Genomic DNA, 27315 nt, shown 5'->3' with positions numbered 1-27315 from the left:
ACATGGAGGGGGTGTAATTTACCAATGTAGGAATTCTAATTATTTTAGGTTAGGTGGACTATAAGGGCTCTATGGCTTATCTAATTATGTTATCGGAATCTTTCAAATGTGTTTCCTCAAACGCTAACATGCCATAGAGTGCAGGGTGGGACTTTTTATTGATTGGCTCCTGGTAGATGATATTTTCCTTCCCATGTTTCTTGTTTCTTTGGCTAGTGGCCTTGGCTGCAGTATATGAGCTTAACTGAACAGTTTCTCTGTAGTTGTTTTATATGCCTCCTCCCTTGGTGTTGTTATTCTTTAAGTAATAATTGCTGTTGCAGCACACTGTAGTGTAGATTAACGAGCTGGGCCTGTGAGTAATTTCACAGAACAAACGGCCCAATGCTCTGAGCCTCAGCAACTTCCCAGCCTTCTCCAGTCCTGACAGCCAATACTAGAGCAGAGCCGCCTGATATATTCTTAAGAGGCCTAGTGAGCATGCTGCATTTGTCTTTCGAAAGGCCATTGTGCCTAACCACATAGACTTGTGTGTGCATTCGCAATCGACACTTTTCTTTTTGTTTGTCCTTATATTAGGTGGGAGGAATTTTGAGTTTAATTCAAGGGCCCTTTGTTCCATGTTCATTTTCTCCTTCATATAATGAGCACGGAAGTGCTTAGCACCCAATTATTCTCATATTAACCGCCCTGACTTTAACCTCCCACCCTGTTTCTATCCATCCACCTATCTCTCTCCCATCCCTCTTTCCCATCACACCTGACCCTTCACCATTCAATTTCAATCTAACTGCATCCAGCCTGCCCAATCTCAGACCAACACAATCCAATTTGGCCATGCTGAGTGCTCTCTCCATTCATCCCTCCATCGTCTCTCTCTTTTCCTTTCTGAAGATACTAATGCTAGAGATAAAGGCTGCGTGTGAGATGGTGAGGCGGATCATATGTCTCTTCCCATCGCCATGAAGGGAATTTTGGGTTAATTAACATCATAATTGTCAGAAAAGCTGGAGGAGATTAATTATGGAATTGAGGCAGATTATTTTAAGTGCCGTTGCCATTTTATTATTTTTCCACCCTTCTTCAAAGATAGATGACTTCTTTGAATAATTAAACGGGAGTCGTGTATTAACCTTTATCAGACTTTGCGTTAGGCACCAGAAAATTGAAGCGAGATCACAAAGGAGTTCTAGTTTTAGCGCTTTTGCATTCTGTCTTACTCTTTCTTTTTGAGATTTCGAAGCAATCATGAAATAGCTATACTATCTGTCAGCTTTGATATGTGACTAGTGAGGCTATTATAAGACTCTGATATTTTAACCTGCCTTTTACGCTGGAATTTGCAAGCATGCACAGTGCAAGTTTTTTTGTTTTGTTTAACCAAAATAATAATAATAATAAACATATACAAAAGGGATACTTACATTAGCTCCGTGATCACTTGTAAAACATTTGGAGTCACCAAGGATAATAGTCATAGTAATAGTTTTTATTTGGCTGTATATAGACTGACAACCACAACCAGCCTCATACTTTAATCACAGTCATATGTGCTGGTCAGATTTTGAAAGCCCTTTTTTATTTTCCAGAACAGTGTAGATGGAATCAGTTTAGGCATTTTATTTATGAACAAATGCATTTATAAAAATACCTTACTCTTAAATATCTTACTTTCAAGCAATTCAAGAAATTAAATTTACGATAATTCATGTTAAATCAAGAATGGTCCTTTCTTATAATAATTGTATGCAGAAATGTAGGAATTAGTCATGTTTTAGACAGCCTCATTTATATTAGGTGTACTTTTTGATTTGTCATGTCAATAACAAACAATTACTGAAATAGCTGAATTTTGACAGCAAATGGATTCAATGTAGTTTCACTGTGACATCCTTATATTTAATTGTTGCCGATTATTTGACTTGAGCTTACTGAGTGAGTATTTAGTAGGCTACATGCTCTTCTCCTGCCGTGTTAAATAGAAAAATTTAGCTTTGTGCTTTTTGCCACACTTCTGCAGCTGTGGAAACTGTGGAAATCACTTGATCAATTTGATCTCTCCACCTTCCGTGTTTCATCAGTGCTTTCACTATGCATATTCATGTGTGCATCTCTGCCAAAAGTAGCTGTGAGTGTGGTCATTGCATATATAAGATGTAAATGTAGTTGATGAGTGGAAGTCCCTGTGCATTCCTACCCAGACATACCTGCTCTTATATATGATTGACACTTCTGATAAGAGATTGCATACACAGACAGACGCATTCACCAGACAGTCACCCTCCCTGCTTGTGTATACACAGACACACGTTTCCCCGTTTCAGTCGTCCTACCTTTTTGCCAAGGTGTGATCATACCTCACCTAGCCCCCCCCTTCCTCTCACTATTTCCAGCTCCATCCCCCTCCCCTCTCTCACTCTAACAGTCACCAGTAGGCTGAGGTGACACCTCATCTCAATCAGTTTGCCTCCTCAAATTTGCAACATCTGCTCCCTTATGTTCCTCTCCTCTTTTCTCTTGTGTCCTTCCTGTGAGCGCCCCACTACTGCATTAGCACACTGCCTGTGTCATTTTCTGTATCGTCACTTTGCTCCTCCAGCACCCCAAGAGGAACCTGCACCAATCACAAGAGACTTTCATCTCACAAATTAAAAAATAAAAAATCCCACACACACCTTTAACATTCGTTTTACACACCTGAAGTCTTCCTAAGGCATGCTTCAGGTGGTTAGGGCACCTTGAGGTTTTGTGACTTGATCTTTAATTTAGGTTTACATTATATTGGTGTCGTTTCAAATCTTTGCTGCCTGCATTTGCGTGTAACCTGCATTGAGCATAGGTAAGGGAATCAATAAAGATTTCAGGCTGTTGCGGTTTGCTGCAAAAGAGCTTGATTACACTGAGATGGGAGGGGTGGAAAAAGCCTAGTGTTTTAATTAATCTGACTGGTGAGGCAGGCGAATGCGATCAGCGCTCGGTTCTCCAGGAGGCGGTGAGCCTGGAGGAATGTGGGTTTATGTTTCCCTGCCTGTTGATTGAAGCTGTGTGATTATTTAATGTAGACGTTTGTCTCTGTGCGGAGAGACCGCGTAACGATTTTCCTTAGCACGGAGGCGGCAATCCGTGTGTACGAGAAAAATGAATTTCATTAACGTTGCCCTGATTTCATCAAACAACCGACGGCTCCAGACTGCACCAGGTCATGCAGACTTTTATTTACTGTGTGGTTTTTATACTGCATTATCATTAGTTTCATGTTGCAGTAACGTCTGTTCAGCATCTGCTCAGGATCTTCTCTCATTGACTTGACACTTCAAAGTCAACCTGCAAAGTGATCTTATCCCATTGGTCTGCTTGAACTTGACAGTTGTGTTATTTTTTATTTTTTTAATTCTGAAAATAAATGATATTTTCTGAAATAGACTTTTTAGTGCACACTGTGATTCAGATATATGTAAAATGAATCTATTTACATAACATGAGTAGTTGCCATCAAAAACCTTTTTTTGTATATTTTTTATACATGCAGTTTTTTATAGTCTCATATTAATTGGCAGATTGTATTAAATGGCTGTGATTTAATTTGTCATACTACAGGGCTGTTTGTGGGAAATACAGTAGAGATGGACTCTTAGAGAAACAGAATCCTTGCAATGGTCCCTTTTCACAAGACTGTGATGATGCATTTCAGTGGTCATCAGTATCGTATATAATGTTTTTTGCATTTATAACACTATACTTCGTATTATATTAACTTTGCATACCTTTGCAAAAACTAGATAATGCTAATGCAAGGGTGTTTCTAATACAGCGTCTATGGGAGTGAAAGTAAATTTCACTGAAAGTCATGTCACTGAGTTTTTCCTTTGCTATTTGAGCAAATGGGAATGAAAAAAAATATATTTGTGGTAGTCTCCCATTCACTGCTATAGAAGTTTACCCATCTCTGACGACTTGTGAAACCCGGAAATGTGAAAAAGGTCCATAACGGTAATATTTTTACACCCCATCCAGAAGCACAGAGCTGGTGTAAAACCTCTCAGACACTGCACTACACACATTCACTGCCCCACACCAAGACCTGTCTTAGCCAAGACACAGGCTGACTGGACGCAAGGAGTAGAGCTGAGAATTTTGGTGTGTTGTGGCATTTAGTTGTGTGAACTTTTCACTTATAATAAAAATAATTCATATGTTATGTTCTCTTTACCAAGAATAAATAAAATACCTTGTAAATAATGACAGAATCTTCATTGTTGGGTGAACTATCCCTTTATTTCACTCTGTTAAGGGTCAGAATACAGCAGTTAGCATGTATGATAATGCAGGAGTGCATCATAAAAGTTCCTGTCACACACTATAGCTTCTATTAAAGAAAAAAATATTTAAAATTACTCTTTGGAACTACAAGCACATAAAAGATGCCATTTTGATTTGTTCCTGAAATGACAGGGATGCAGATGAAAATTAGAAGGGGAGCTCGATCCAGCTCAGTGGGTTTATATTCATATTAATATAACAGAACCCCTCTGAGCAAGGCTGTTCGTTTGGGGGCAAAAAGATGTCGTGTCCCACTGTCAGGCCACCCTCACGGGGATGTGCCAGCATAGTCACAGGCATCTCAGTGCACTGCTTTTAATTTTAGTCTTCATTTAGCACAGCACCCCTTGATGATCACCTCTACGCAGCGGCGCGCCCTGTTGGCGGGGGAGAGTCGACGAAAGTGCACACTCTTGAGAGCAAATGCTAGAAATCACACACACGTATAAGTACAGACACACTCTCACACCTGCAGGGGGCACCCCGTGGGTCTACAGCTGAGCAGCCGAAAACAATAAAGCCTGCAGAAAAAAAAAATCCCCTGTGCTCCTGAGAGACCTTCACACACAAAAGATTGTGCACCGGAAAATAATAGTAATAAAAATACAGACAGACTGACAGATAAGCAAGACAAGAGAGGGGAAAATAAGCTTGAGTAACAAACAAGCAGACACAAAACACAAGGCCTCTCAAACAATAAAGCGAGGAACTCTGCCTAGTATCCCATACTTCCACCTTGACATGTTCTCGACACTCCTTGTGATAAGTTGTGATGTTTTATAATGTTTGTGTTTTGCTAGGCAGGCTAGACGCACATAGGCTGGTTTGTTTTCCAGGCCTCAGTGCAGTCCTTGGGGTTTGATAAGTTTTCTGTGTTTTTCTTTGCTTTTCATGTTGAGTGAGTGTATAGGAACTGTAGGAGAGGCGAGCAGAAGGAGGCTTTACTCATTTCACCTCTCCATCCACCCCCACCTCGATCTCCATCCGTCCATTTGGGCACATCACAAGGAATAGCATGCAGACACTAATGTTGCCCTAATCACCGGCGTACAGAACTCACAGCACGTCCACTCTCCTCTCAATCGCCCTTAATCAGCCAACACATTTCAATTAGCATATTGTGTTTAACCTCCCTTTCATCTGCCTTTATTAGTGGATTGAGCTGTAGCCAGCCTCATCACCCCCCTCCATCCAATGCTGATTCTCCCTCACTCGTCTCAGCTGTATTGCTTTTTTCTCTCTCCGGTTCACTTTTCCAGAGTCTCTTGTATTGCACCGCTGTGATCTGTAAATAAATGTTCATGATTGAACTTTAGAGGACACACTCTTGTACATCATATACAAAGTTGTTAAAGGGATAGTCCACCCAAAAGGTCCATTTTGTCATGTTGTTCCAAATCTGTACTATATGAATTCCTTTCTTCTGTGGAACACAAAAGAAGATATATTGAAGAATGTTGGTAACTGAACAGTTTCGGTGTCCCATTGACTTTCATTGTATGGACAAAGAAATGCAATAAAAGTCAATGGGAACTGAAATTGTTTGGTTATCAACGTTTTTCAAAATATTAATCTTCTGTCTTCAGCACAAGATAGAAATGTATACAGGTTGGGAACGACATGAAGGTGAGTATATGGGGTCCAGTGTTGTTTTAGACCCATGTGCCATTCATTATATGGTCAAAAACAGTTTCAACATTCTTAAAAATATTATTTTGCATTCTGCAGATAAAATAAAGTTATATAGGTTTGGACACGAAGGGTGAGTTGGGTGAACTATTCCTTAAAAGTTTGTTCATTTGTTTATGACAAACCACTGGAAGCTTGTTAGGATAATGATTGCGAAAGGAATAGTTTATCAAATTTTGGCTTCATTTAAAAAGTTGTTCTTATTATTTATATGGAATGACAAGAGGGTGAGTAAATTATGACAAAAGTATCATTTTAGAAGGAACTCACACCATAACAATGCTTATTTTTCTAGTTCTACTGTATTTTGACATTTTAAGACATGCAAAACCATGGCAGCCCAGTCTCCCTCCATACGGTCATCATGAGTGAGCCATGAGCCCCATGTCTGACCCCACCTCCACCATCTAACCCTCATGTGATCATAGAGCTGCTGACTAACTGTCACCCTGCCTTCTCTTTCCACCCTCCCTGCCTGTCGGACGGCCCAGGAGAGCCCGGCCAGCTGCAAGGTTTGTTCCCCCTTATCTCTTTCCATTCTTAGCTAGATTATTTGAATGAATGACCCCCCTCAAGCACACATACATCTCTTACTGCTTGAGTAGAAGGACCGGGGCTATAGTACAGAACAGTGCATGATTGGTCACATAAAGGGGTCATGCCATACTTTTTTCATTTTTCATTCATTTATTTTCCCTCAGGTCCCCATAATTTAGTTTTCATGCTCATTTTCCATGCTCTCTTTAACCCTCAGAATTAAACAGACTGTTTTTGCAGCATGTGAAATGAGAAATGGCTTTTACTCAGGAGCCCCCACCCTTCCACAACAGTCTTTGCAAATCCTGAATTACGTTGTGATAGGATTACAATAATAATGTGTTTGTGGATTTTCCCAACATCTCGCTTTTGTTGTTCTTTTTTATATCAAGTGGAGTAATAGTATTTTCTTGTCATGCTGGTTTAGTTTATACTATGGAATAATAGTGGCTTTTCTATCCTACTATCTATCCTACCTTCCTCCTTGTTAACACAGAGTAGTTGTTGTTTCAGTATAAATGTGGGCGATTGTGGTGTATTCAGTGATCTTGGAACAAAATATTTTTGGAGCTTTGTTAGAGTAAATAAAGCATTTTGAAACTGTCTTTCTGTCTTTATCTATCAATACTTCAAAGCTGTCAATTTTTTTTCACAACTTTGAAAGAGTTTTTCTAGCTTCAGTAAAATGTATTCTTTGAGTACATTTCTTAGAATTTCAATTCTGTTTATTTTTAATTCTTCTATACATTCAAATTTAAAATGCAATTCTGCGTCTTGTTTGTTGCATTATTTTAAATACAGAAACTGAATTGGAATTTAAAATACATTTAATTCGGAATATACAGTTCATGAGATATGATTTAAATATGAATATAGAATGTCGTGTCAAAAGGAGCTTAAAAGGGTGTGACCTTACTTATATTATGTCATTTGATTTCTATACCGCATTCCCTCTGCCAGTTTACAACACCAATGCACACACACATTGTCATAGTGGTTATTTGTGCATGGGGCTGGGCCAAGGGCATGAACGCACATAAACCTGAATGAGGCTGCTCTCCAGAGAGTATCGCTAATGTCACCGCTGATTCTTAGTTATTCATCCCAGTGATTCTAAAGCCTGAAGCGGGAGTCGCACATGTGTTGTCAAGGCAACGCCACATAGATGCTTGCCGTTTGACCCCAGGGTGTTCTCTGTGATGTCATAATAGTCTTCTTCTCTCAACTGTGGGTGCGCTTTTCCATATTTGAATCTTTGTCTCGTCACATCACAGCTATTATTTGTCGAAAATCTGTTTTCATGGAACCAAGCAGTCACACAAGTCAGATTATTTCTTTAGTGCAGAGTGAAGGATCGTGGGATTGATTGTTGTCTCGTTGTGATAAAGTTGACCGGTGCCTTTTTTTTTTTTTTAACAGAAAGTGATGCCACAGAGCAGTGCAGGCTCTTTATTTTGCTGGAGCTGATGCCCAGCTCATGCTGTAGAGACAGACGCACACTTACACAAATACACGCACACACACACACACACACACATGCACGGAGGCTGGCTACTAAAGGAGACCTGGCGCGGTCTCTCTGTGTCAGTGCAGACTTAATGAGGCAGCACACAAGAAGCTTTAGGAGTCAATGGATGTAGATAATGTGGATGAGGGTTCACTTCACTGGGTGCCTGTACACGAGCAAGCCAGTGTCTAGCCTAGGGCCACACTGTGTGTGTGTGTGTGTGTGTGTGTGTAGCCATACTCCAGCCCCCTCCATTCTGTAGTCATGAGAGCAAAAGAAATCATCATTCCTTCACATTGCATGTCACTCCCTGTTATCCAGCCCCTGATGTCTCTATTGTGCGCGCTGAGCCGATGTTAGGTTGAGTGGCTTTGGTGAGAGCAGTTATTCCTCAGTGTTCTGATGTTTTAAAAGGGTTGGGTTGGTTTTTATGGCTTGTTAATGGTGTGGCGTTCTCTACTGCAGCCCATGTGGCAAGTACGTGAGCATGGGAACAGATGACAGCCCCTCATGCACATCATAGACCACCTGGAGTTAGCCAGCCGGAACCTCATAGGAGCCGGGCAACGTTTGAGGGGGATGATGGAGGGTGCGCTGCTAGAGGTGAATAGAGAGAGGGAAAGAGAAAGATTGAGGGAGTGGAGCTTAACCAAATCAATGCAACACACGGGCACAGTTAAACACATGCACATCTGCATATGTTAAAGTTTTACTTCTCAGGTGTCCTGAATACATGATTTTGATTGGTCATTCTGCACTCAAATATTTTTGTGTAATGACTGCTTGACTAAATAGTTGCCCCTGGTAACCGATTTATGGCATAGCTTTTACTAGTTTTATGGTATCAGTCTGTGGTCTCATTCTTCTCACCTAATAAAATCATATAAAATCAGCATTTTATGTTTTATGTATTAGTTTGGTAAGCTTCAAATCAGGGTCCTGATGACCCTGTTGGCGGCAGCCGTCTGACTGTAAATCATGTTTTACTTATTGAGCAAATCATTGCATAACCTGTATACACTGCTGTTTAAAAGTGTGGGGTCGGTAAGATTTTGAAAAAAGTTTTTAAAAGTATTTTATACTCACCAAGGCTGCTTTTATTTTAACAGCTAAATTTTGAAACATTATTACAATCCGAAATAATTATTAATGTAAAATGTCATTTATTTTAACAGCCATTAATCCAGTCTTCAGAATAAAAATAAATAAAAATCGTTCAAATAAGCTGATTTGGTGCTGAAGACATTTCTTTATTATATATATATATACACACACACACACACACACACACACACACACACACACACACACACACACACACACACACACACACACAAACATACATGCACTGATAACCAATATATAGCTGATGTTATAATTTTCTATGCATTTTTCTTCTAAATACATTTACCATAAATCATTAAAATTATAATGTATTTGTGTTTTGTGTACATTCAACAATGTTATGATTAATTTATAGTGTTGAATATGTAATTTATAGCGTTGTGTTAATTTAAAGACAAGGCAAATAACCAGTACGATACTTATATGTCATGCATTTTTATTGTGCTGTATGGAGATCTGTGTATGACTTGACATTCAAGCTCAAACATGCTGTGGTGGCACATGACCCCTAAATTTCTCCATGACATTGACCAAACACCACCTATTTCATTAATTTACTGTCTCTTTCTCTCTCTTCCTTTCTCCCTCCTTTGAATAGCCCCCACAGAGAATGTCATGTTGAAAAGGGAGTGAGGCAGCAGTGTTTTGCCGAAATGTTTGTTTGCAAGGCTGAGTGATGTCTGATCCCCCTGAGAGCTCATTTTGCCACATTTGCGCTTGATTTGCTTCTTATGCTGTTTATTAAAGGTAATTACAAGCTGTTTGGAGATCTATAAGAGAACTGTTCAGGGGGAGCCTCCTCCAAAAGGTGTGGGAACAGAATGGAAAATGAGGTACACTTGCATGCGACGTGGCATAATCGCATGGGTAGGGGTTGCAGGTGTGCTAAGAAAAAAGACTGCAGAGGAACGTGTCTTAAGTTGATCAGGTTTACAGATATGTCATGATCTCTGACACAGGAAGCGCTAGATCTGATGAATCTTTGACCTGCTGGTATGTTAGCAGCATGTGCGTACATCTTTCTCGGGTAAATCTGGTAGAGGTGCAGCTGCCCCGTTTTCCCCATTTCCCTTCCCGCCATCCCAGATCTGTCCAGGTGTGTCTCAGCCAGCTGCCGTGGAGGGGAAGGAGCGGCGATATCAGGAGCTCGTCAGCCTCCCAACCCTCCCTTTCCATGCCGTGCGGTAATTGTTAAAAAGACAAACAAGCTGTCTGCCTATCTGTGCATAATGAAAGGGGGCCAGCCGCAATTTGCTCCTCACTTAATTCGTTAAGTATTTAGAAATTTTTTTCTCGAGTGACAGTGGCATCTGTCGTAGCTGACGAAGAGGACTTACGTGCACATGACGTTACACATTTATTGATATTCTTTTTTCCCTTTTTAATAATGTTCTGGATGTTCTTTTCCATTACAATGAATGGACTGAATCTTTAAAGTTTCAAAAAGGACAGAAATGTTCTGAAGTCTTCTGAAGTCTTCTGATAACTTTGTGTGAGGAACAGAATGGATCTATTTCATTATTGTTAGATTTCCTTCATGAGAATTCATAAGGGAACTACTAATTTCCAGTGTATTAATAAATCATTCAATGAATCCCTTGATACAGTCAATGATACTGTCTTTTTTGGTTCTAAACTTAAATTTGTGTCTTTCCCTCTTAAAAAGCTTATCATATGGCTCCAAAGACATTAAATATGGTGTGTGGTCATTTAGACCATTTCAATGATGCTTTTGCTGCCTTTTCGAAGCCTGAAGTTCCCATTCATTTTTGAGAGTGGTGGGGGCAAGGTATAGCACTTGCAAGAACCCTAATTGACGTCAGCAAAGCAGAGCTGTGCAGTTGATACAACAGTGCCAGGTAAACTCCGCAAATAAAGTTCCCTAAATACTACCTGATAATTAACATCTGCTGTCTTATGTGATCTTGCCTCTGCACATCAGCTCAGTGTGTGAGTATATACTGTGTGTGTGTGTGGGGGGGGGGGGATAAGCGGATGTCACAGCTCATCAGTACTCTATGTGAGATGCGCAGGAATCAGGGGAAGGCACGCTCTCGATGGAAGGGTGGGGGCGGAGGTCCCAGAGAGACGGGTGGAGGCCCCTTAGAGTGTGTGCGTGCACTCGAGCCCATGTGTGGAAGAAGGGGCCACCTAGGGTCGGACTCTTCAAGGTTGCTCTCTGAGGAACGGTGAGAGGTGCCTGTATGACAGGAATCCTGGCTTTGATCTGGAATAGGAGTCCGAGTGGGAGAGGAGATGGAAGGCAGGAAGGATGAATCCAGAAGGGAATTCAGAACTGTGACTTGTAGATAAAAAAACAGAAGTCATGGTACACGGTAGATCTAACAGGCCTTTCCCCTGTTAGGTTTCTTTTAGGATTCTCTATAAATCTTCACTTTTACCCTGTGGGTATGCCTCTAACATGCCTCTGCTGTTTGTCTGTCTCCTTCTGTGTTCAGAGGCTTTCTGTGTTTGTTTCTCACTTTGAGTTACATCTGGTTTGTTTAGAGCATTCATTTCATTACTAGTGGTATATTGTTCATAAGTTTTAAACTTGGAACTTTTCCATGTTTGTTTGGAATACAAACTGTGAGATCAAATCATTGATGTATATAAGGAAAGTTGTTCTATTACCTTTTAAAGTTTAAACTTGGGGTTTATAATTATTGTTATCATATCAGATATTAGAGATTTAAAAGTATAGATTACATTACACAATTCATATTACATAAAACATACATGAACATATTGTAAAATGTTTAAAATATCCTATATGTATATTTTATTGTACATAATGTACAACATGTGTTATATTATATTAAATATATATAAATTTAATATATATATAAATTTTATATTTATTTCTAATATTTTACTTTTAGATGACATTTGCCATAATTTAACATTTACTTAAAGGTAATCTAGTTAATCATTAAAAACAAAAAATCATTACAAATTAATCTTGTTGATTGTAACAAATCTCAAGATGAATTCACTTGTAGGTTAGTTGAGTGTTTTATATGGTTTTATTTTATACTGCACAGTATTTTTTGTCTATATTAGCTATTTGGCATTGTCAACCATATCATAAGGAATGAATAATTTTAATATTGTCCATACCTAGTTTAAACTTGTGCTTTTCTCCTGTTGAGCTTTAAAAAAAACTGGATGTCCTGTTGGAAACTGCTGTGTGTGTGTGTGTGTGTGTTTAAACAAAGTTTAAATCTAGTTTGAGATGTAGAAGGAACTGGCTCAGTTTTATCATGCTGTGTCCTCACTGGATATTCAGCATCACCAGCATATTCAGATATTTCACCTTGAAATTTCAGTTGTAATGAAGAGATTAAGAGAATGAGTAAGGGGAGAAGAAGATTATTGGGTATAAAGATCGAGGGATGCGATGGATTGGTGAAATGGGGAGGGGTCCGTGGAACAGAGGGGAAATGGGGGATATTTGGCAAGGAACAGGGGATGAGATGAGAGGAATGCATGATCAGTGCTTTTCCCTCCATACTCAGTACAGAGATGTTGCAGGAGGAATAGATACAGAGGGAGGTAGAAAGAGAGAGAGAGATGAACTGACCCGGTGCTGATGAGGGAGGTTGACCTTCGGAAGTGAGAGAGAGCAAGCGAGGAGGATGAGGCTGGCTGACAGGGGCTCTCCTGGTTTTTGGCAGCCTCTCAGTCTGCGCGGTGAGCAGCTGGACTTCATTAGGCGCTGGTGTTAATTACTGGGTCCAGGCTGCAGCCGCACTCACAAAACACTCGCCGTAATTCAGCCAGGGTCACCTTGAAATTGATCATTTACCATCAGAGAGAGGAAGGCGGACAGAGTAGAATGAATGAACGAGTGACAAAAACAATTTGGCCTGTTTTTAAAACCAGTAAGGCACAATCCCAACTGAAGACTGTTAACATGAAAACGCTATGCATCTAAAGATATATTTTATGGCTTAATTCTAAGGCAATTTGAACCCTTAAACCCCAGTGGATGCTATAGCATAATAAATTCAGATAAGCTTAGTGGAAAAAATTAACCCAAGATGACGGATGAGCCAATAGAAAAATTGACTTTTAAATAGGCCTACTTACTGTAGATTTCACTCAGTACTGAAAATTATGTGTGAGTATGTACTATGTTTGTTGTCTGGTACCTTAGTTTTAAACTTTATTAAAACTTTATTGAAAGTTGTTGGAAATCTATTGGAGAAACTTTATTCAACAATTGTATGTTGATGCCAATGGTAGTTTTCAAAATCTTTTTTTTTTTTCCGTATTGTCTATACTGTTCAACTAAATAGATTTAGATTTGATAGTACGTGTTAAATAGAATATGTATAACGTTCTACAGCTCTGCAGAAATGCAGGAACAGGTTCCGTGCCTGCTTGAGGTTCTATGATGGTTAGGTTGCTATCTTAGAAAGCAGCTCACTAGGTTCTGAAACAGAGTTTGTGTCTTCTAAAAGAGCTGTGAAATAAAAACAGCTGTTTTTAGATAGTTACACAAATGGCGAGTGTTAAAAGCTAAAGCTGTAGCAGACGCAGAGCAACGTCAGATGTCGGATGAAGTCACAGTCAAGGCAGTGATCGCTGCGGCTTGGTTTCCTGTGACACCGGCCTGCAAGGTTAACCTCCCTGTGGTGGATGACTCAGCTGACCAAACCTGGGAAAAGGACCATTCAGGGCTTGAAATGTGTTGGAGAGAAAGCTGGCAGAATGCACAACATTTGAAGATTATTTTCCGTCCACTGCTGTGGGACCTCTTCACACTTATGATAGCTCTGTCGCACACACAGTTATGCAATTACTTTAAGTTATTCTTTGGAGTGAAGCTCACGGTCCTACCTTGGTGACACTATGGTAATTACAGTACAAGAGGACAGAGAGACAATTGGAAGTCGAAGAGGTACGAGAGAGAGAGAGGATGTAATAGTCAACCTGACATGTATGTGGTCCCTGCGCACCAGAGGCATACAATAGAGCGCTTTTATTCAGCATCCTCAGAAAACAAAAGTCTACCACTCTCTGCACTCAATAATACGAAGGTCTGATACAATCTCCTTCTTAATTCTCAATCATGTCAGTTTTTCAGTTTTTTTTTTTCCGACTCCCTGAAGAAAATCAATGCATTCTGATTTGATAATTTCCCATGGTGCCGTGCTCTGTGCGCCCTACACTGAGAGAGGTGACAAATCCGGTCATGGCGGCGTGAACCCCCCACCCCCTTCCCACCTTTCTCTGTTTTCACCCTGCTTTTGTTTGTATTTCTCTCTTTATCTCTCTCTCGCCATCTCTGGGTGTTGCGACAGCAAGCGAGCTTAGAATTTGTTGGAATTTCGCAGCCCTTCCCGGTGCTCTGGTGAAAAACACTCATTTGTGACTGTGCCAAGCTGCTAATGGCGGATGGCGGGGTCCGTGCCGAATCCCACCTCCGCTCCCCCGTGCTCGTTATTCCATGCTCGGCGCCGCTCGCACCCCTCCCCTACATCTGCCAAACTCAGCTGCGAGGGAGCGGCATAATTATCCCGCTGGAGCCTCAGACGCCTCCATGCCGTCACAACTGGGGCTTCATTAGAGACCCGCAAGAATGCCCCTGTGTGTGTATGTGTGTGTGTAAGAGAATGTGTTACATTTATTTGAAGATATTTGCACGCGTCCCTTGGTGTGTTTGCGTGTTGTGTCTGTATGCGAGTGTGTAGCGAAGCGTGGATAGTTGCTCCGAGAGTTTTATGTCCATGGCTTGCAGCGCGATTGTTACTTTGGTGCCATTTGCGTGCGTTTCTAAGTCCTGTCTGTGATAATATTCTGGTGAGTGTGCCATTAATGAGTGTGTGGCGTGTGGGTGTGTGAGGAGCTGATGAGTCGGGCTCAGAGGTAATTTGACTTCTTAGAGCTACAGACCCCTGTGCCAATCCCCCCCGCCCCAGCTCCCTTCACCAGCTGAGCAGTCCCTGAGGAAGGCCGGGTTTAACAGGGCCTAGATTCCCCAACACACACATGCCGCAATGATACACACTTATATACTGTCAAAGACACGCACACTTCAAATGCACGTTAATAATGAGACATTGGCCTCTCCTAAAGGCGCCTGTCCATGTGTGCTTCTTTCTGAGATTTATTTGTCTTGTGTGAGGCTTAGTTTGTAGCCTAATTGTAAATAGTGAACATATTTTAGTGTGGTGAATTAAAAGTCAGTTAAGCCATAAAACAGAGGTTTAAATTCATGTTCAGGTGGTTTTTGGAGTTTTTGAGGAAATATCAGAATATTTTGTTTTTGATTGAACACCATTTCAAGACTAAATTTAATCTGCCTTTTTAATTTTTTTTAGACTGTAGTATCTTTGTCTTGTCCATCTACACTCTGTTCACTGACTGACTTCACTTCTTTATAGCTTGAATCAAATTGCCTGTCTTCATGTAAATCCCATGAGTCAAGTCAGGTTTTTACCAGTGTGTTTGGAAATTAAGTAGCTTAAAAGTCATGTATCAAATTTTACAGAACAAAATTAAGCCGTATTATTATTATTTTTTTTTTATAAAAAAGAAATTATTGTTTTGTACAAACATTCAAATGGGTCTTCTTTTATTTCTTTTTTATTATAGTTTTTTTTTTTTAAGAAATTTTCCTGTTTAAATAAAGGTTATATATATATATATATATATATATATATATAAAAAAACATTTACATTGTCACAAAATATTTTTATATCATAATAAATTCAGTTGTTTTTTTAGCCTTCTGTTTATCAAATAATCCTCAAAAAAAAGAATATATATATATATATATATAGATATATATATATATATATATATCTATATATATATATATAGTAGCACAACCATTTTTTTAACACTGATAATCAGCAATCAGCTTCAGTGGCCGTATCAGAGCTGCACTGCAGACATGTGCAGTGTAAATTGTTTAAGCATAAATGGTAGGGAAAGCCCCTTATACTGGAGAGCAGCCACATATTAAATGTTTATTGTAGGTTTTAGCACATTGAAGAATGATCATATGACTTTTTACATATGCCATGTGACCTGTTCAATGCGAGCTTAAAAAGTTTTTTGATATATGGGTGTTTTTGTAATATTGGCGCATTTCCATTGGTTGTATTTTCAATTCGCAATTTCATTTTGCACAATTTGAAGGGTAATGGAAAGGCTTAATAAATATACACAGTACACACACATATACTATGTAAACAAAAACTTTTATTTTGGATGTAGGTAATCACGATTAATCGTTGCCCAGCACTAATAAATATATAATATATTTGATCTGTTTTTGACGTTTAATCTATTTGAGATAAAGAGGTAATAAATATATAATATATTTGATCTGTTATTGACGTTTAATCTATTTGAGATAAAGAGGAACTGTAGTCATTTTGTTGTCATGCAGATGTATGGATATTGACCAGAATAAGCTGCAAAGTGAACCAGACTAAGACTGAAATGACCTGATTTGAGTATTAAGCTGAAGTTGTCTGAAAATGCTAGCTTGGAATCGAGGATTTGTTGTTGTAGATTTTTTCCCCTCTCATTAAGTCTCTCTTTTCTCTCTCATTTCTCTTCTTATGTCTCTTTCACCTCCTCTACTTTTCTCTCTGCTCTCTGAAGAGTCTGGAGACTTAAATTGTAATGATGTTTTGGGTTCTTTTTATCTTTGCCACACATTGATGTTTTAATTGTAGGTTTGTGTGTGTGTGAAAAAGGGAAAAAAAGGAGGGTTATTACTGTCTGCTGTTCTCTCAGGCCACCGACTGCGCTGTCGTAGACGGCCGTTAGTGCATGTGATGTGGAGCTTGCTGTGGCATCACCTTGCCGCTACTACTATGTTAACTCCGTAAGCTCCTTTTCTGCACTTCTTATTTAGAGAAATCACTTTTTAAGTCACTTTAAACATTTGGCCTTCCATTATGTTCTCTTTTTATATTTACTCAAGTATTGCCTTTATGTCAGTCAGAATAGTTTCATGCGAGACATCCACTCGAGGAAGAGAGCTTCAAATTTTCCATTTGAAACTCGGCAGAGACATCAGACCACCTTGGAGGAACCACAAGTCTCCTCTGCATACCCTCCACCCCAAAGGAAATCCAGAACTTCTCAGTTCCAAGCCAAAGCAAGCATCCTCTCCTGGGCCAGATCTTCTAGCGCAGTTACAAACCACTGTTCGCCCAAGGACAGAGGGGAAGTTAAGCATGAAAGCTACTTGATACTCTCGACTCACTTTATGCACCAGTCTAACTATTTTGAACCGTTTTGAACTAGATATTAGTGTTAGGAACAAGACAGGCATGTTTCCACTCTTTGGTGACCTTTGGATGTGGGGTCAGAGGTAAGAGGGTAAACGCTGCGCTGACTCATTGCATTTTCTGCAGACGTTAATTGTGCTGCTGGCACCTTATTGACAGTGTTTCTTGCTCTCCATACTGTGCACATTTTGTCTCACTCACACCTCAGCCCCCTCCTTCCTCTGTCAGTAAATCCCCTTTATACTGGAGGGACTTGAGGGAATGGTAGAGATGGATGAAGAGGGAGGGAGGAGGGCGAGCTGTGAGTTGGGCTTCTACGTAAGTGTCAGTCATATTAAAAGCCGCTGACAGCTTTCGCTTCCAGACCAAACTCTGGACAAATAGCTCTCCAATCGATAGTTTCCCAACAGCAATATTTGGTATCAATGCATGTCCTTCTCATTACACGATGAGGCCAGGGTCTCCCTGGGCTCTGAATAATTTATCCCCCTGACGTGGAGAGAATAGCAAAGAAGGAAAGGCCGCCCTATCTCTCTCATACTCTAATGCTCCATTCCAAAACCTACTGAGCTGCCTCCGTAGGCAGCATTTTAAAGCATTATAGCAGTGAAGTCTGTTCCAAAAGGTAGGCAGGGTAATTATGCTGTCTCCTAAGATATAATATTTTGGCTAAATTCTAAGGCAACACTGCATTTGCAGAGAAAGTAATCCCAGAATGTGCTGCGACACACCTAATAATAATAATTAAAAAAAATAAATTAAAAAAAAGATGGTGAAATAAGAGAAATGTTGAATACAAATATATTAACCTGAAATATATATTTTTCCTCAAATATTATTCAGATTTAAATTAAGAAAGCTTTTTAAAATCTCAGTTCTGTTCATGGGTTTGAATGGTCACAAACAGGACATGGAATTGCAGTTTGAATGTTTAAGTATTCAATATTTATTATTATTTAATATTTATTTGTAATTATTGAATGTAAGGAAGTAGTATTATTTGAAAGAGCTGACATAATAATTTTGGTCAAGAACTTTGAATATCTAAAACTTCGGATGGATGGGTGGGTGAATGGGTAGACATGTTTGAGTATTATGTTTTAAGTATGCTAACAGCGACAGTGGTAGAGCATTTCCAATCACTTATGAGGTTTCATTTCAGTTAAGTTGTCTAAATAGGCAGCTGCTTTCTAAGACTACAAGGCAGTCCACTAGGTTTTGTAACAGAGCCCACCACACTTAGCTCTCCATAGCTCATACCATGCACTCGCCTTATTCCCAATGTTCCCAGCCTGTCCCTTTCTCTTCCGCACAAATCTTTCCCTCTCTTTCTCATGTTTTTCTCATCATCATATTTTTAGTTTTCCTCCAGCAGCCCCACTTCTCTTTTTAAGTAGCTTTGCATACATTAATCGCTCGCCATGCCAGGTGCTGCTGGGTAGTATATGCCTAGACTCAGCAGTATTTGTGCATTTTATGGGGTGAGCAGGGTCTATGAGGGTCCTCCATAAGAAGAGGATCAACATATCCATAGGTGTTATGCATCTTGCCGTTGTCTCTCTGGGGAAAGGGGGCTTGAAGAGCAAACTCATCTTGAACGCACTTACTCCACTCCGACCGCATCTCTCGCTCATTATAGCCGCAGCCAATAGCGTGGGATCCATGTGGAGGTGAGCCATCTTGAATAAGTGGTAGAGAACATTAGCGAAGAAGAAGATAATGGAGGTCTGGAAGGCTGGCTAATGAGTGCTATCCTCTCAGGAGCAGACCCTCAGCCCTATCCCTCTCTCTCCCTGATCAAATGCGCCGAGGAGAAAGCTGGAGGAAAAGGTTCCCGCTCCATCTTCCGTTATCTTTCGTGACCCTTCTCCCCTCACCCGCCCTCGCCTCCTAATCATCGCTAAGTATTATAAATGTTAGCTTAAACCAGGCAATCATCACTACACCATAATAATAAACTTTTATTGCCGTGTTCCTATTAGTGAGTTAATGTTGTCTGCTGATGGCGTGTAATTGTGCTCTTTTCTCGGCTTTGCGAGTCCCACATTTCCCTCATGCCCAATCAGCTACGCACGGGGAGAGAAAATAAATAGCCTAATGCTGTTTTAATTACTGAAAACATAAAGCATGAAGCCTACGCCTTCCCTCCTCTCCTTTCCTTTAGCTACCTGCATCTCTCAACACCGCACTCGCAACCAGCGGCACTGACCGGCAGAGCGAGCCGGGCCACGGCTCACGCCCGCCCACTCTGTAGAGTTGCGGTAGATACCTTTAGGGACAGCCTGAAGAGTTTGGACACATTTGTGCTTCCATCATTAGCAAAGTATGCTTTTACAATTACACTCTTTGGGGGCAAAGTCACTAAACCGTTCCAGCACAAAAACCTGCATCAGATTGCTGCACTTTTTAGATTTTGTGAACCCATTTGCAGTGTTACCTGATTTACAGGTGCATGCATATAGACCGACGTCTGCAATCCTTCATGGTGAGTTTGTTCTTGGTGTTGTTTTGCGGTCATAGCTGGTCATTATGTTCTCTATCTCTTTTTAGTATGCACACACACTCCCACCGAAGCACAAACATACACAAGCCCCTGTAATCTACCCTGAGAACTCAGCGTTGGTAATCTAGTACATTCTTTGACAATGCTTACAACAATGCAATTAGTTGCATATCACACACATTCTTAAACACAAAACAGCTTCCTGCCGTGTTTACAGCACGCTAACATCCCACCCATACCATCACACACTCAATCCTCGACACACACACACACACACACACACACACACACACGCACACCCTGCTCTTCCATGGTGTGGCGTTGTTTCTAAGGAAACAGAGCATTCGAAGTTTCTTTGTGGTTCCCAGTCAGCCGCCTTCCCAGACGCCACTGTTCTTATTTTAACTCGCATCCTTCACACCTCCGCTGAGGCCGGAGAACACGCTCGCCCCGCTAGACATGACACTGAAGCAGATGTTAAAAGTACTCCTGCTGTAATAAATCTGGTAGCTGTGCTATAACTGTTGATTTAAAAAAAAAAAAAAAACGACACAGTTATAAATGGATTATGGAGAAAAAAAAAGACCTGACTTGCGTGATGGAATGTTAAAACACTGATAAAATGGTTAATTTAAATTGTTTGAAATTAAGTAAATCCAAGCAGCATTTGCAGTGATTCACAGCTCTGAAGTTTCAGCTGTGCTGGCTTGTTTAGCCTGCATGTTCTGTTTTGTGTCTCAGAGATCCCCAAGGCCATTTTATAGCTTAAAAATATAGCTAAATATAGATAAATAAATAAATCACACAAATCCATGAAACATTTTTTATCTATTTGGGGTTTTAGAGACCCCGATGTAAAAGTACTGTAGTAAATTCTCACATTAAAGTTCTGGTGTACTTGTTTGCCAATTTTTTTGAATTGATTTTATTGTGTTTTTATATGGTTTGTATTTGGCAGTGTTATTTTAGTGTTATTTAAATGTTGTTATAGTAATTATTATTATTTTGAATTTGCTTTTATTTTTATATTTTCATTTAAGTTTTAGTTTGTAATATTTTTTGTGCTTTTTTATTTTATTTTATTATATTTATATTCATGTATTGCATTACTTTTTATTTCATTTTTGGTAATATTAGCAATTTATCTTAAGTTTTTTTTTTCATTGAATATTTATATTTTATTAAAAAAAATGTATTAATAGTTTTAGATTTTGTTTTATTTCACAATAACTCCCATTTCAAAAAATTGTATGAATAATTACTGGTAAAAAATATTGCGAGTTATCTTCAATAGTATACACCTACTTGAATTTTGTTAGGTCAGAGGAACTTATTAAAATAATTTTCATACCACAAACATAAAAACAGTTAAGTCAAACGAAGAAGCCCGCAGGGATGGACACAAATTTATTGTGGACTGGAGAGGCAGTAAACTGCCCTGAGGATGTCATTGTGACTTAAGGTTTCAGTAGATGACAAGCAAACAGTTGGAATATTAATGGGAGATTTTCTGCCTTCATATTCTCTTCATTTTCCCTGTAGCGAAGTAATCATATTACAGTATCATTACATATCTATTTAAATGTGTGTGTGTTTTGAAGACTGAAAGAGAGTTAGAAGTGCTAACTTTTAGCAGATGTTGTCTTGACACATGTGTGTGCATATTAAAGGCACGTTTCTGTTCTTTTCTGGGTGTACAGTGGTGGCCAAAAGTTTTGAGAATTACATGAATATTAGTTTTCAAAAAGTTTGCTGCTAAACTGCTTTTAGATCTTTGTTTCAGTTGTTTCTGTGATGTACTGAAATTTAATTACAAGCACTTCATACGTTTCAAAGGCTTTTATCGACAATTACATGACATTTATGCAAAGAGTCAGTATTTGCAGTGTTGGCCCTTCTTTTTCAGGACCTCTGCAATTCGACTGGGCATGCTCTCAATCAACTTCTGGGCCAAATCCTGACTGAAAGCAACCCATTCTTTCATAATCACTTCTTGGAGTTTGTCAGAATTAGTGGGTTTTTGTTTGTCCACCCGCCTCTTGAGGATTGACCACAAGTTCTCAATGGGATTAAGATCTGGGGAGTTTCCAGGCCATGGACCCAAAATTTCAACATTCTGGTCCCCGAGCCACTTAGTTATCACTTTTGCCTTATGGCACGGTGCTCCATCGAGCTGGAAAATGCATTGTTCTTCACGAAACTGTTGTTGGATTGTTGGAAGAAGTTGTTGTTGGAGGGTGTTTTGGTACCATTCTTTATTCATGGCTGTGATTTTGGGCAGAATTGTGAGTGAGCCCACTCCCTTGGATGAGAAGCAACCCCACACATGAATGGTGTCAGGATGCTTTACTGTTGGCATGACACAGGACTGATGGTAGCGCTCACCTTTTCTTCTCCGGACAAGCCTTTTTCCAGATGCCCCAAACAATCGGAAAGGGGCTATATCAGAGAATATGACTTGCCCCAGTCCTCAGCAGTCCATTCACTATACTTTCTGCAGAAGATCAATCTGTCCCTGATGTTTTTTTCGGAGAGAAGTGGCTTCTTTGCTGCCCTTTTTGAAACCAGGCCATCTTCCAAAAGTCTTCACCTCACTGTGCGTGCAGATGCGCTCACACCTGCCTGCTGCCATTCCTGAGCAAGCTCTGCACTGGTGGCACTCCGATCCCGCAGCTGAATCCTCTTTAGGAGACGATCCTGGCGCTTGCTGGACTTTCTTTCGCCCTGAAGCCTTCTTTACAAGAATTGAACCTCTTTCCTTGAAGTTCTTGATGATCCTATAAATTGTAGATTTAGGTGCAATCTTAGTAGCCACAATATCCTTGCCTGTGAAGCCATTTTTATGCAATGCAATGATGGCTGCACGCGTTTCTTTGCAGGTCACCATGGTTAACAATGGAAGAACAATGATTTCAAGCATCACCCTCTTTTTAACATGTCAAGTCTGCCATTCTAACCCAATCAGCCTGACATAATGATCTCCAGCCTTGTGCTCATCAACATTCTCACCTGAGTTAACAAGAGGATTACTGAAATGATCTCAGCAGGTCCTTTAATGACAGCAATGAAATGCAATGGAAAGGTTTTTTTGGGATTAAGTTAATTTTCATGGCAAAGAAGGACTATGCAATTCATCTGATCGCTCTTCATAACATTCTGGAGTATATGCAAATTGCTATTATAAAAACTTAAGCAGCAACTTTTCCAGTTTCCAATATTTATGTAATTCTCAAAAGTTTGGCCACGACTGTATATGGATAAGAGCTGGAGGGGCAGATTAAAGGTGTGGGGTTTGTGCCCTGAGGCCTGCTCTAGTCTGCCACAATCCCTTATCCAGCCTTGACCCAGACAGCATTGATCCACACAAATGTGTGTGTGTGTACAGAGCTTATTAACCCTTGTTAAAACTACCTAGTCTCTGGCTGGTCAACTATTTAACACATAGAGAGAGTCTTTTTGGAATCATCATTTAATGCCACATGACATCTGTCAGCGGAATGTGTTTCTGTGACTTGTGTTTGTTGGTCCAATTAGGTTAGGGGTGCACAGTCATTGCTGGCAGAAATTGTCGTACCAATTTTAGTGTAGCCGTCCAAACAATGAAGGAGCAGTCCAAGTGTGCTGTGGGTTCATGTATGGGCAAACACAGACACACTCTCGCTAAAGTCACATTTGTGTCTGGGCTTCAATGCCACAGACTGTTTAACAAGTCTGCTAGGTAGCAAGAAAAAACTACACCATAAACTGTGAAAATGCACACTAAAAAGTAGCTTAGAAGTCCTGATGTTTGCTTTGATATATCGTACTATATAATAAATAAATAACATTTTGCTCAGCATGGCTTGATGTGTCTTTAACATTGTGTGTAGCTGTGCAATATCTCTTGTTTTTCCATCAGACATGCAACATTTTTGAAACATGAAACATTGAAACATTTGAAACATGAAACATCACATTATACTGAATACCTTCTTCTAGATAATTAAATTCCCTTTTCTGGTGTCAAGATCTCATCTCCCTGCACACCTGATCTGTTGCATGTAATCTGTAGAATGTTATCATGATATCTTGTTTTAGCTAATCAAAAAGCTTTTCGCATACAGCACTATGCTTAGCTAGTAAACTAAGCGATTAGTATGTAAACAAAAGGTTAAATGAAAACACAAAGTGTATTTTGATATTTTTTATATTTGTATCATTTTATCAGATACCAAAGATAAACCAATTTTAAAAAGTTGCTAAGGAAGGGAAAAGGGTTAATTGGCTAGCATTATACTTCAATAGCAGAGCTAACACTCTAACTTGACATGTCACTCCATAGAACATTGGATAATGCTGACGTGAGTCTCGTGTGAGGGCTTTAACACATTATAAGCAGCTTGATCCTTTTGTTTGTCATCATAGCAAACATGTTTTGTCGCACAAAGTAGTATTCATTACGTACTGCGGAACCATTTACAAAGAGGAAATCGACATCTGCAGAGTGAGGGGTCGAAATATAATGGCAAAAATGAAACAAAATGCTGTGGTTACTATATAGGCCATGCAAGTTACCCTTTGTATTCCTTTCTTTCCTTTTCCTCTCTCACACCCACACCTACATACCCACAGTTACGAATAAAAGTATGCAAATATCGCAGCGTGTTTGATTCTCTGACTCTGTGTGAGGTCCCCACAGACTCATCAAGACTTTAGCACCTCCATCAAGTCAGAGCGGAGAGAAAGAGGAGGTCTCAGCTACACCTTACATCACACACCGAAGTGTGTTTGTGTGTGTGTGTGTCTGTGGTCTCACTGAGCTGCTGATGTGGAAGGTTGGTTTGTTAAAAAAGGGAGAAAGAAAAAAGAAAGGCCATGGGTCCAGGGGTGTTAAAATTGACCTATATCACTGTAAAGGACACCTTTAATTACAACAGCAGGGGTTCTGTGAGGGTGTGCCTGGAGATGGAGGAGTTGACGGGACAGGAGAAATTCTGGATAGAACTCAAGAGTAGAACATGCATGAGCTCAGCTCGTCTTTTTGTGATATCTGCTCCCTCACGCCGGCCTCCACTCGCTCTAGGCCCCTGGCCTCTGCTCACTCAAGGCTGTGGTGTGTGATGCTCTTTCATTGAGAAAGAGAAACTACTTTGTTTGACGTCCAAAAGAGGACATGACTAGAAATCATGTTTGTATCACGTTTATAATGGGTTTTATGTTTGTCACTCCGGCCGGACAGGGAATCACAATATTTTAAGGGGCGTAACATTTCCGTCACACGCTTGAGGTATTCGGCCAATCACAACACACTGGATAGCTGGCCAATCAGAGCACACCTCGCTTTTCAGACAGATGAGCATTGTAAAAATCGACGGATTTCAGAAGGCGGGGGCATAGAGGAGAAACAATAATGTACAGTCGTTGCATATATATTAGTTTTCAAAAAGTTTGCTGCTAAACTGCTTTTAGATCTTGGTTTCAGTTGTTTCTGTGATGTACTGAAATATAATTACAAGCACTTCATACGTTTCAAAGGCTTTTATCGACAATTACATGACATTTATGCAAAGAATTAGTATTTGCAGTGTTGGCCCTTTTTTTCAGGACCTCTGCAATTCGACTGGACATGCTCTCAATCAACTTCTGGGCCAAATCCTGACTGTTAGCAACCCATTCTTTCATAATCACTTCTTGGAGTTTGTCAGAATTAGTGGGTTTTTGTTTGTCCACCCGCCTCTTGAGGATTGACCACAAGTTCTCAATGGGATTAAGATCTGGGGAGTTTCCAGGCCATGGACCCAAAATTTCAACACTCTGGTCCCCGAACCACTTAGTTATCACTTTTGCCTTATGGCACGGTGCTCCATCGTGCTGGAAAATGCATTGTTCTTCACTAAACTGTTGTTGGATTGTTGGAAGAAGTTGCTGTTGGAGGGTGTTTTGGTACCATTCTTTATTCATGGCTGTGTTTTTGGGCAGAATTGTGAGTGAGCCCACTCCCTTTTCTTCTCCGGACAAGCCTTTTTCCAGATGCCCCAAACAATCAGAAAGGGGCTTCATCGGAGAATATGACTTTGCCCCAGTTCTCAGCAGTCCATTCACTATACTTTCTGCTGAAGATCAATCTGTCCCTGATGTTTTTTTTGGAGAGAAGTGGCTTTTTTGCTGCCCTTCTTGACACCAGGCCATCTTCCAAAAGTCTTCGCCTCACTGTGCGTGCAGATGCGCTCACACCTGCCTACTGCCATTCCTGAGCAAGCTCTGCACTGGTGGCACTCCGATCCCGCAGCTGAATCCTCTTTAGGAGACGATCCTGGCACTTGCTGGACTTTCTTGGACGCCCTGAAGCCTTCTTTACAAGAATTGGACCTCTTTCCTTGAAGTTCTTGATGATCCTATGAATTGTTGATTTAGGTGCAATCTTAGTAGCCACAATATCCTTGCATGTGAAGCCATTTTTATGCAACGCAATGATGGCTGCACGCGTTTCTTTGCAGGTCACCATGGTTAACAATGGAAGAACAATGATTTCAAGCATCACCCTCCTTTTAACATGTCAAGTCTGCCATTTTAACCCAATCAGCCTGACATAATGATCTTCAGCCTTGTGCTCGTCAACATTCACACCTGAGTTAACAAGACGATTACTGAAATGATCTCAGCAGGTCCTTTAATGACAGCAATGAAATGCAGTGGAAAGGTTTTTTTGGGATTAAGTTAATTTTCATGGCAAAGAAGGACTATGCAATTCATCTGATCACTCTTCATAACATTCTGGAGTATATGCAAATTGCTATTATAAAAACTTAAGCAGCAACTTTTCCAATTTCCAATATTTATGTAATTCTCAAAACTTTTGGCCACGACTGTACAGTATGTGGAAAATAATGTGTATTTTGAACCTTAAACCACATAAACACATTTCATTACACCAAATACACCAAATGATGTTTCTTTTTAGCAGCGTCATATGACCCCTTTATTATATATTTATATCATTATTAAACTCACTTTAGTGCACAAGAACATTTATTTGAAATAGAAAATTTATCTAAAATTTTTGATGTATTTAATACATCCTTGCTGAATAAATCAAATTTTTTTCATAAAATAAAAAAACACTTAAATCAAAACAGATTTACTGCTACTTAAAGAAAGTAGATAAAAAAACAATGGGGAAATGTTTAGAATGGAAGACCAAATGGTCGTTTTAGCACTTGTCTGTCCGCTCATGCACACACAGTGCTGAAGACCTCTGAAGACTAACACTCTTCAATTCAGTGTGTGTGTGTGATGGAGTATGTTCGCTTTCAGTTTTGAATTATTCATTTGGAATCTTGTTGCGATAATCTGCCATAAGACAGCAAACCTGTTAATTAAACAGATTTTATTTGTT

At 39.9% G+C, this 27315-nt stretch overlaps 1 protein-coding gene across 3 annotated transcripts in view; it reads left to right on the top strand.

Moving 5' to 3' along the window:
- Positions 1–27315, top strand: part of LOC132156182 (zinc finger protein 423-like) — a 161624-nt gene that overhangs the window by 83627 nt on the left and 50682 nt on the right. For 2 of the 3 annotated variants that reach the window (XM_059565076.1, XM_059565074.1), the window contains one exon: positions 6501–6521. The exons of the other annotated variant lie outside the window; for it this stretch is intronic. In XM_059565076.1, the coding sequence (XP_059421059.1) occupies positions 6501–6521 (21 nt within the window). The remainder of the gene's footprint in view (positions 1–6500; positions 6522–27315) is intronic. 3 annotated transcript variants of the gene reach the window in all.

This window comes from Carassius carassius, chromosome 13, assembly GCF_963082965.1.
Source record: "Carassius carassius chromosome 13, fCarCar2.1, whole genome shotgun sequence".
Lineage (NCBI taxonomy): Eukaryota > Metazoa > Chordata > Actinopteri > Cypriniformes > Cyprinidae > Carassius > Carassius carassius.
The sequence above is the reverse complement of the archived record's forward strand: the minus strand, read 5'-3'. Positions and strand labels throughout refer to the sequence as shown.